The sequence below is a fragment of the Branchiostoma lanceolatum genome, chromosome 17, assembly GCF_035083965.1.
Source record: "Branchiostoma lanceolatum isolate klBraLanc5 chromosome 17, klBraLanc5.hap2, whole genome shotgun sequence".
NCBI classification, from domain to species: Eukaryota; Metazoa; Chordata; class Leptocardii; order Amphioxiformes; family Branchiostomatidae; genus Branchiostoma; species Branchiostoma lanceolatum.
The window spans coordinates 13,532,229-13,544,219 of NC_089738.1; the positions used below are offsets into that span (position 1 = coordinate 13,532,229).

An 11,991-nucleotide genomic window follows, 5' to 3' on the forward strand; every position below is an offset into this window, starting at 1 on the left:
TCTTAACCTCATTAACAAAATTATCTAAAATAATATAAAAACCTGGTTTCCCAGTCCTATCTTTAGTCACTGACGAAAGACAGCGGATGCTGTCTGAAACATCTGACTGTTTCAAAATTGTATCCAGTTTCTTGAGTAACTATTTTGGCGATGATATCTTTGGTTCACAATTAATGCTTTGGTGGGAATTTGATGCAAAAATACATCGGGGTTTGTCTCTAGAAACTGTGTAATTGACATTTGAGAATACGTGGTGGTTTATTCAGGCACCCCTCCCCCTCTGTTGGTATTTATTTACAAGACGACAGTGCGATGCAATTCTCCTTTCTTCCATTCATAAACGCCTGTGATAAATCAATAGGTGACATTTTGTATTTCATTCAAGCAACTGTTCGCTGCCGTATATCTCAGTACGTGGACCAATCAGCTTGCTTGTGCCAATCACACAGGCTTGGAGGCCGTCTTATCGGGAACTCGGTGACGTCAGGCGATGACGTACCCACCCACTCGCTCGCTGGTTGGTCCAAATTTGTCAGCCCTCCCGGGGCGCTTTAAGTGGTGGCAATCCATTATACAGGCGCTTCGCGGGTTGGCAGCGTCTCCAGTCCGGCTGCACCATTGGAAGGAGACGGCTGCGTGGACAGCGCTCTCCGATCCGGGCCCCCTGATCACCTTACGTCTGGGAGCGTGAAAACATCAGTTCCTGGAACTTGCACGAAGATGGATTGCTGTGCAGACAGGGTCGTTTCCAGTCTCCCTTTGTGACGAGAGTAGGTACAGAATCGATCAGTGCAGGCGTAGGCGAGGATAGATCCTATAACGGACAGCAAGTCTTAAGAAAAAAACGCTCGCAGTCTTTATCACTGTTAAGGCAGACGTGAGAGGCTGGAAAAAGGGAGTGGACAGTGACGGTATTCGCACCGCTAAAGTCTTGCCGCCTACAACATGGACGGCTTTCAGAACCCGAGCATGTTCGATCAGGACTTTTACAACGGCACGAACTTCAGCACCATGGACCCCGCCGTGGCAGCGGAGACGGTCACGCTAGACGTGGGCCCGCAGATCTCACGCATCACGACGGGGCTGCACGCCGCGTCCCTCGGACTGGTGTTAGCCTGCGCCCCCATCGCCAGTGCCATAGTTCTCATCATCCTCTTCCGCAAGCCTCAGCTGCTGACCATCAGTAACAGGTTCGTCTGCAACCTCCTAGTCGTGGACTTGTTTCAGTCGCTACTAGTGGTTCCGTTCGCCCTGGTGAGCACCATAGCTCAGGGCTGGGTCTTTGCCGACGCCTTCTGCAAAGTCACGGCGATCCTGTTGCACCTGTTCCTGCACGTCGCCGTCATCACCGTGGTGATCATCTCGGTGGACCGCTACCTGGCGATTCTGCACCCGCTGTCGTACAACGATCGCATGACACCGAACACTTCCATGTACCTGATCGGGTTCGCCTGGGTGCTGGGGGCTGTGCAGAGCACGCCGCCGCTGTACAAGGTGGGCAGCTTCGGCTTCGACCCGGACCAGCTGACATGCACTGTCCTGTGGACAAACACGTACAGCTTCCCCTACGCCATCTACCATTCACTAGCTGCCTTCTGGTGCCCGCTGGTCATCATGGGTCTGGGGTACTGGCAGGTGTTCCTGGCCGCCTGGAAGCAGCACAAGCTCATCTACCCCTCCGTGAAGAGACGGACTCTGCACAAGGGGATCGTGCAGGCCGCGGTGTCGTGCGCCGTGCTCCCCGGACCCGCTCACAACCCGTCCCTGGCGGCCGCCCGGTCCCGGTCCCTGGACGACCTGCGTCGCCCCCGCCGGACCTTCCGCATGGCGTCCCGGCGCATCAAGAGGATGCAGAAAGACTGCAAGGCGGCAAAAATCGTCTTCATCGTCATGGCGACGCACCTGCTGAGCATAGGACCGCACACGGCCCTGGTGCTGGTCAAGGCCAGCAGTCCGGAGACCCCAGTCCCGGCCTACGTGGGGGCGCTGGTCATCTGCCTGTACTTCATACAGACGTGTCTGCACCCCTGTGTGTACGCCTACGTGCACCGCTCCATCAGGAGGGAGGTGGCCCTGCTACTGTGCCGCAGTCACTCCGCACAGGTAAGCTACAAACACTCCATATCTCTCTATATCACAGAATGCACGATTGAACATTGTAGTTAGCAACCCTTTCCACTGGAGGATGTGTACCGAGCTGCGACCGCTGAGAGTTTAAAGCTTCGACAGATTTCTCAAGAAATTCTATCGGTAAATAACGAATTTTCTGAAGTTTGGTATGTTTTATTTTTGTTTGAATCATACTTTTACATACTGCGTCATATTCCAATTATGATGTACGGTCGCTCGGCAATTGTCGTCTAGTGGAAAGGGGGCCTAACCAGTGAACAAACCAAGCAACCAACCAACCAATCAATAATTATATAACCAACCAACCAACCAATTGCAACCAACCAATCAATCGACAAACTACTAACTAACGAACACCAGGGCTTGTTGTCTATTATCAACATTTGATAGACAAAAAATTGCAGGTCTTTTGAGGTAAACATTTCTACTGGAGGTAATCAAACCCTGCATGCAGGTGTGTGTGAATGTAACAGGCCGCCCACGAACACTCGACAACTAATGAACAGCTGCCACCATTTTCCGGGCCGTCTATTTCACAACAGCCTTCGTGTCAAAATCAAATGTCAAAATACAAACAGCAGCGACGTAACAGCAGTTGACGCAACATCATCTTCTTCTATTCCTGAATAAATGAGCTGGTGTGTTTCGGCGAAGGGCGGTTTTACCGGCTATATGAATACAGATACGAATACAGATACAGATACAGAATAAGGTAGTAGCTGACAGCGACGGTTTGACAAAAAGTTATGTATTTCATTTAAATGTATTGCACGTAAGACTATATGTCTTTGATATCCTTGCTGGTATATAGACTCCACAACAGTTTTGTAGCTGTAATTCCTATTTCTTTTGACCCCAAAAAAAATCGACATTTGAATCACGGTGTGAAATATATAGCAGGATCAAAGGCCACGTCGACCTAGATCTTGAAACCTTACCCTACAACGTGGCATCTTGTTCCGTGAAACATATACACTTTCTGGTAAGTTGAAATCACACCTGCATCTGCTTAGCCCAGACAGGAAATTACGACACGTAGAACCCTGCACCTCCACTGTCTTATTCCGTTCTCATTTCCTGAGAAACAAAATTGTCTGTTTCTCTCTTCACGTTAGAAAAAAAGCACATAAAATTTCTTGAACAAATTAATCCACCATCCATTTCAAGGAAACACGTTATGTGAGCGTGCATGAATTCTCTATGTTCACGCAGCCCAACAGACATATACATCCTTAACAATGCAGCTAGCGCAATCAACATTGCTTACATCAAGTTCCGACGTACGTACAGTGTATCTCAAGTACTGAAAAACGGTTAAAGACTGAAGCTATCGCAAAGGCCAAGGTGTGCGTCAACTGCTGTCGGTTCGGTTGTCTCAAAGCAATTCGTGCGAAAAAAGGGAACGCTGAGTTGCAACGAGACCCAAGTCTCAAATCCGCCATAGAATAACAACATGGACATGAGAGCTTCTTAGGCACCGTCACATGTGGCTGTTTAGACTGCAAGTGGGCGAAGTGTTTTCATTCTTGGCGTTTGTTGTGCGATAACGTGTTATATGAGCTCCATTAAGGAATTTTGTTTGGTGTAAGGTTCTGTTCGGATCGTGTTTTTCTTCTAGAATTCTCTCTAATTATGAAACCAGCCTTTCGTTTTGACGCTTGCGGTAAATAACTACTAAATCTATGTTACCGAATGTTACCAAATGCCATCTGTTTACTGTTACCGACCTGTTTGAATGATGTTTTTATCAGAGCTCACGTTTGAAATATCGAGACGTAAACATTGTGTGGTTGAGATGTTGTTGTTTTCATGCACGGCTATTTTTCTGGGTTGTGGTGTGCGCCAAGCAACGGATAGATCTAAAAATAGCCTGAGACTTTCATTTGACGTGCCATAATGAGCTGGGTTTTAAACAACACTCTCCCTCGCACATAGTTCTGAAGGCGTCAGAAACAGGTGTTAAAGACATGACACTGTTTTTATCACATCACTTTTGGGTGAGATGGCACCGTGCTTTTATCTGTAATTCTAATTGAACCGTTAGGTTAAATTACAGCTCAGCGTTTTAGAAAATATTCATAGGGGAATTATAGTGCAATTTTAACAGCTTGCGTCGGCTATATCCCACGGATCAAATTATCACTGGTACATAATGGTTTTTGCTGCTCCGCTTGGTGTCTAATCGTTTTCTTATAATTTCTCACGAACTAGCAGCGCAGAAAACTATATATGCTACACCTTACATATTCATTATGGAAAGAATTATGTAAACCTTGTCGATGTCAAAATACTATTATACAATTCTCATATACAATTTTTTAGATTTTAAGATTTTGACAGATTGTAGACAGATTTGCTACAATATCATATGGTAAAATATAGGCAAAACTACATCACTATTTTGATCAGCACAATTCAGTTCATTTCTTGATATTCATTTCATTCATAGGGGTCATTCATAGTAATCTTTTGACCCCTTGGTTTCAGGTTTCTTGTATTCCGTTCACATTTCAAAATTTCATCCATTATATACACAGTTTGCCGTATTAAATGTTGCATGTTTTAGATATAGATTTCAAGAGTTATCACCTGAAATTTATATCGTGTTTGATATTCATTTTGTTGATATGAAGCCAGGGTAGTTCACTGCGAAACGTAGTATTTTGTTATTTTGAAGTACACACAATGTTGATTCTTAGATGTATTCCACACTGCGTGTGTATGATCGTTCATGTATTTTGGCGGGTGGTTTCAGCTCGTTTTGATTACATTCATGATCCGTCCCTAAGGCAAGGAACGCATGTTAAGGACGCAGACCAATTATGGTTCAAAATATTCATGTGGGACTACGCATTCACACAACAGGGGCCTCCTGCTAGGTAAAAATGGCTCGGGGCAAAGCTTTCCAGAATCACCGCCTCTCCCACGTCGCTGTAACGCATGAAGTCGGGATTAAATGATGGAAGAACTCTTATGCCTTTTACGGGCTTCGTTCGCAGGTTTCCACACAATTACAAGACACCAAATTTGAACCAAAATGTGTCCTGTCCCGATTCCATTCCTGTCCCTTTTTCAGTTCTTTGAAATATGAAATATTTTTGGTGCGTTTTTCAGATTGCTATCAGAAATTTTCTTGGAGAAAGAAAAGAGGATGCCATACTGAACACAACTGCATCACTAAAATCAGAATAAATACATATCTTGGGTAGCTAGATAAAATAAAATAAAAACACCTTATTCTTTTGAAAACAGGAATATTCATGTTTTTTGGTTGGTCATATGTTTGGTTGGTTGGTTGGTTGGTTGGTTGGTTGGTTGGTTGGTTGGTTGGTTGGTTGGTTGGTTGGTTGGTGGCTGGGTTGGTTCAGGTTGGTTGGTTGGTTGGTTGGTGGGTTGGTTGGTGGGTTGGTTGGTAGGTTGGTTGGTTGGTTGGTTGGTTGGTTGGTTGGTTGGTTGGTTGGTTGGTTGGTTGGTTGGTTGGTTGGTTGGTTGGTCAGTGGGCTGCTTGCTTGCTTGACTGATTGATTGATTGATTGGTTGATATTACTTGATCAATACATTGATTATTCATGCAAGCACTGATGACCATGCATGTATATACCACCCGAGAAACTTATAGTCCTACCTGAGGGTAAATGAAGCCTAGTTTCCGTCAAATGTCAAAGCGTGGGCGTCCAGCACAATATATATATATGACATGGCTACAGATCAATACGTCTACACTGCTAACCCTCGGCGCTTTAGATAGAATTTCAGACACTCAGAGTCAACTATAAACTATATTTATGATGACTTTGCTGCTGAGACTGAAAAATTAAATCCACCCAAAGGACCAAATATGGTCACTTCTAGTCGTAATTTAGTATAATTAACGGAGGAGGCTGCAACTTCAGCATACCGGGTACCCCGACCTTCGGACGGATTTTAGATACCTACACGAATCTGTTAGCTGATGAATTCACAGAGAAATGCGCAGTTTGCCCTATCTAAAGCGCCTTTCATATTCTTCCTCGAAAGTAACTAAGGCATATTTTGGAGATAGTAGTTGGAGTGGCATGAAGTAAAGCCAGGTGTATTATTTACCTCCGTCTGCTTCTGCGTTAAAAAGAATGGTGGCCATAGATTGCAGACATAATGGATAGATGTAAGAAAAATAGCCCTGTAAAATGACTGACGTTTTAAAGACGTTTTACGGTTGTGTCATGAATCTTAAGGAACACAGCCCGCGTAAGAATGTGTCTACATCCAAGTGCCTGTATTATTTTACAACCTTGTCTCTTTCAAAAACGTTCCCGAATGTGAATCATAAATCTCTTCCTTCTCTTTCCCCGTCCAGGTGGTGCCGTGGGACGATCAGATGAACGTTAACGGCCAGACGTCCAACAACGCCGCCGGCCACGTCCGCCGCTGCCTGAGCCTCACGGAGAACATGACCTACACGGCGCCTCCCACCCTGCCGGGGGAGACCTTCATCAGACACTCGGGACCACTGCCGACCCTCACCGAGACAACCACGGACGTGGACCTGGGGCACGCCGTCAGGAAGGTGATCGTCGTGTCTTCAACCGCGTCCCTGTGAAAATAGAGAACTGGCAATGCAGACGAGATGTAATGGGGGGCATAAACCTTACCACCAGAAGGACACTGGTTGGACACATTGCGCACTAGCCCAAGAAATCGAAGATCTCATACTTGACATATTCAAAGTTTTTGTGAATTTTTTAATACCATATAGCCCTAGTCTAATCATGCGCTATAACAGTTGATGCGCCGGGTAGATCAGCTGTCCATGTACGATATTCCACTACTTTCAGCATGTGTCAACCTGTAAAGCCTGTTAAGCATAAGAACCTGAAAATACTGCTAAGGGGCCCAAATCGCCATGTTTCATCGGGACCTCAATAACTACCCACAAACCAAAATTCATAAAATCCGTAAAAAGAATCTTCAGTTATTACAAACGAAAGCAATACCCCGTCGGAGGCGAACCTCCTTCCCAGAGGTAATGTAGAGAAGATAGTTTCAGGGAATGGTTCTGTCAGTAAGGAATACTCATTTATTTTATGTCAAATGTAATATAAGAGATGTCAGTTGATCTAGATCCCGTTTAAGAGTCCAGAAAGTGCCATCGTGAGAATGCATTTCTGCAACCTTTTGTTGTGATGTTTCACTTTTGATCGAGCATGATTTCAAAAAGCGATGTACATGTGATATCTAAATTCAGTACGTATGTGCCAAATGACGTTGTAGGTGGCCTTAATGTATATTAATCAGGACCAATATTGGTACAGTAGACAGATGGTATGATACGCCGAAGGGCGGTTTGTCGGCTATACAATACACACACAGATAATCCTGTTTCAAAACGGTGAGGCCTAAGAAAAATGTGTTTCCGGTTCCCCTTCTGACCCTAGTAAAAACCTTTAACATCTGTGTGATGAAATTCGAAACAGAATCACAAGCAATTTGCAAATTTCCTAACTTCCTGTATTTCACTCTGTTAACAGATGCAGTTTTTCATTATTGGATCACTTCGGCCGAAGTCTAATATACAAAATAACTATGATAAACAAAAGAGAATTCCTACCAACCAACCATATTTTTTCAGGACCGTAATCGAAGACACATCATTGATTTTCCTAGGCCTAGTTTGAATGAACGTGAATCCGATTCGGATCGTTAGCTTCAGTCTATCGATTCATACGCTGCAAGTGGGCGGTGTACACAGATGGGAGATTTCTACTACCCCATTGAGAAAATCCCACCGTTGTAATAGATGTTTGATGTCACGGTTGACGTTGTTTTTACTACCAACGGCGCCGTGTTTTAAGAGCACTGCGTCTAGCAGCAACATAGGTGCCGCACACCGGAATGTAAAATATGAAAACACACTCAGTAACACTTGAATGGAAACTGAGTAGTTTTTTCACATTTTGTACAGATACAGTTTGTAATGATACAGTTTGTGCAAACCATTTGTTGCTGTATCCATGATTGTCTGAAGACTGGACTGTAAATTTGTACTGAACTTTGATCTGTACATAACGAGCACATTGACGAATCTCCATGACTTAGATATTCCTAAATAAGCGGAAAAAGCACCATTATTGTATATTCAATCACAAAGGATGTAACTAAAATCTGCTCTTTGGTTCAAGGTTTACTTGATTAAAAAAGGCATACATGTACATTGAGAATGTGACAGAATGTGATTCAAATTATATGTTATGGAAGTGGTTTTTGTGACACAATTGCTGTTTCTGTTAAGACAAAGAACACAATTATCATCATGAAACAGATTTCTCTGTGGTTATAAGAATATTATCCAGAAATATCCTACGGATCTAATGCAACATTGCTGCTTGACAACTTCCCATACTGTGCCATTTCGTCATGATGACGCATAGTGTTCTTGTAAGCCATTGCAGGGTAAAACCATAATCAAGAGATTGTGAAAGTAGAAATTATACAAGATTACTTAAAAAGAGATAGAGTTTCGATTAATAACAGAGGGTGACCTTATAACTCAATATCGTAGTTTTTGAGATTTTGTACCTGACCGTTTGTAAATTATTCGGAGCTGTTGATATATCCAGAAACTTCTGTTGTGCTCTTTTGTGCATTAAAATGTCATAAAAACATTGTTTACAGATATTAGATGGATACCATTTGATATTGTAACTGTATTGCATTGCCTAAGGAACGTCCATGCTTATTTTTGGCATATTGTGATTTTATGTATTGAGATAATTATCAGCACTTTGAATGTTGTCTTTGCTTTTATGAATGTAAGTTCAAGGCATGCATTTTTAAGTAAATATATTATCAATTGTTGTTTGATATATTTCAAGATATACTTGTGTATTACACATTCTGTGATGTAGGGTCTATACATAATATAGATAGTTTTGGTTATTTGGAGCACCGCCAATACAGCTCGCCATCCTATGTTGATAGCCAGTACATAAAGTGCATGAAGCCACAAAGTGCATAAAGTTGATATGTAGCCCTTTCGTTGTAACGCTGTTTGCTAAAGCCGGTTTCCTAGGATTTCACCCTTGTGTATATATGATTTGTACCACCGTGTTAACCTGTAAGACAAGATTTCTTACTCTTGAAGTAAATGTCAGGTTTCTTGATATGTTTGTATGACACTGTCAATAAACGGAATTGAAATATTGTAAATCTTGACGTGGTATCCCCTCTCTTATTCTTAAGAGTATTCACTATCGACCGGTTATTTTCACTGATATATCATTCATATCCTTCTTTTCTGATACAGAAGGACCAGTATAGAGTAACGCTGCAGATAGAAAAAAACTGTTGAATGAATGAATAGATGAATGAATTGATGAATGAATAGATGGATGAATGAATGAATGAAGAGATGAATAAATGAAGGTCACAATTAAGCAACAAATACATGTTTACAAACATACACAAATTGGTGCGAGTGTCGTTGTCTAGCATATCGGTTCAGCTTCTTCTCGCTTCTTCATAATGGTGAAAATGTGGGTTTAGCTAAAGTCAGGTTATCAAAACGCATTATGAATATAATATCAGTGCTACTCATACATCTAAAGCAATTCTAAAGTGAGGGAAGAATTTACTTTCTATGTATTATATAGGATATTTAAAGTCGAACTCCGGCAACTTTGCCTAAAACGCCCTCATGACAGTTTATTTTCAAATCAGGCGAAAACCATCCCTCAAATTTACTTGTGGCCTCACATCACGCTGCTGGCATGGCTCTTGCGTCATCACAGTTTGATTGCTGAGTTACAAGAATTCCGCCCCAGATTCTTGGCTTGAATTACCATGGCAACAATCCAAATATTGACGTGAAGATCTTATTCAAAATTTGATGCTGCATCCATCAAAGGCCTCGAGCTCGGCTAGCGGGTAACAGTATTTTTCTGGTATATCAATTGTTGGGAAATGGCTATCATATATGTAGGTTTTGAGACAATTTTTTTCGTCTGAAGTCTGGGACCTGCCAAATATAGGACCTCAGTACGTTTGAAAAATGTCATATCTTTCGTAGATCTGATATCTTGCGAAAAAACATGGTCATTTAGATTGAAAATGGGTAAAATGTTGCACTCATTGTGGTAATTCCATATAATTAAAAAAAGATAGGTATTTGCATAAAACTAAAAATCCCATAGAACTGTATGATATGAGTGAATAATGCACGGGGTTCAAAGTTTTATATAATTTCAAATAAAATGATAGTTATTCAAAACAAAACACATGCATCCACAGGCCGTGTGCCTAAACTAAACACTACAACCGGCCACAACCGGCCACAACCGGCCACAACCGACCACGAACCTGGTATAATGTACAGTGTACATGGGGCAAGTACATTGAGTGACGATCTGGGTACATTGTCTATACAATTACAGTAAGTCTCAAGTATCTACAATTTTCCTTGAAAGACATTTTTGCCCACAGTACACAGTATCTTCCAGGCGAATATATGACCGGTCTGTGTATTTTTCAACTGTCCGTTCTGATGCACCCATTTCAGCAATATCATTTTTATCAAATGCAAATCAGAACACAATAAATCACTGACAACACCATTCACAAGGTAATCCATATTTGATAGTGTCAGCTGCCTGGTTTATGTCTTTTTAACTAGCGCTATCACACTGGAGACAGTATTGTGTGACCTTGACATCAAAATCCAACATGGCGACCCTTTGTGATGGTTGTGATTCAAAATGGTTTTGATTTGGACCTGACCCAACTAACCGCCTCGCAAGCACTCGGGCACTCAACGACTTCACACATTGGCAGGCTCATGTTTTACTGCTGTCGTTCAACAGTGACATGAAATATTACGGTTTGCACGTTCTGACGCAGTACGGTTTGGGTCGGACGTTACATGTAGTCATATCAGAAGCACTATGTTCACAGAATCCAAACTAATCTTAGTTGTACCATAAATTTAACACATTTGCTCGACATGCTCTTTACTTTCTACATGCAACGCGTCAATGATCGAAACAAATGCGAAAATGGAACTAACGAACAAACAAATAAACAGAAACAAAAATTGTCAATTCTAATCAATTGTTTTTGAAAACAGTAGAAATCGAAATAATCTATCGAACACTTGACTCTATAGATATATGAAGATCTATAAGCCGATGTTTTGGTATCTTACATATAGTTTCTACAAAATTGAAAACAATCCCTAAAAAAATTAAAATGGGTACCTCTATGTGTTTGACATAACTTAGTCATCAATCCATACCCTATTCGGACGCTATCACTTCCTGCCGGTCTACAGCAGCCTTCCAATTCTCCGAGGATCCTACTATACCATTTTCGCCTTTCATCCTGGCAGGCTGCCACTCTGCAATATTCACATGGACGCACACCAAGACAGACAAACAAACAAACACACACACTAATTACAATACCTCCATTTTCACGGAGGTAATGAACCTACATAACTACACCGTTTCCAGGTATGAAACTTTAACCTTGACATTGATTTCCTAAATGAATACAAATAAACATTCTAGTCGCATCTACATTAGCAAGTCGTCTTGCAACAGACATTTTGCCGCCAGTGTAATTGAGTAAGAAATCATCCCGGTAACTGGAGAATGATTCATCCCAGAGGGCGGCCAACAGCCGAAATAACGACCCGCGAGTGCTGTTTAAAAAGGTGCAAATTTTACACCTCGGCTATTTTCTGGGTAGGGAAGCCTCATCATGCCATCAATCTAAGTGCCCTTATTCCTCCTGACGACAGGCGTTCTCTCCTTCTTAAGGAACGTCCTTCATCAACGCGTACGACCTTCAAGAAGTCATGTTTTTTCATACAAATCTGCATTTTCTTAA

The 11,991-nt window shown here is 42.2% G+C and overlaps 1 protein-coding gene across 1 annotated transcript; it reads left to right on the forward strand.

Moving 5' to 3' along the window:
• Nucleotides 1-581: 581 nt before the first annotated feature.
• Nucleotides 582-9,315, forward strand: LOC136423459 (probable G-protein coupled receptor 101). Its single transcript, XM_066411604.1, has 2 exons — nt 582-2,103; nt 6,467-9,315. Exons 1-2 carry the CDS (start codon nt 946-948, stop codon nt 6,707-6,709), a joined length of 1,401 nt encoding a protein of 466 aa, XP_066267701.1. The 5' UTR covers nt 582-945; the 3' UTR covers nt 6,710-9,315.
• The last annotated feature ends 2,676 nt before the right edge of the window (nt 9,316-11,991 follow it).

Bases quoted from the DNA above. Each gene is read 5' to 3' on its own strand.
- LOC136423459 (XM_066411604.1), top strand. From the start codon at position 946: ATGGACGGCTTTCAGAACCCGAGCATGTTCGATCAGGACTTTTACAAC. The intron at 2,104-6,466 runs GTAAGCTACAAA...TTCCCCGTCCAG, and splicing joins GCCGCAGTCACTCCGCACAG to GTGGTGCCGTGGGACGATCA.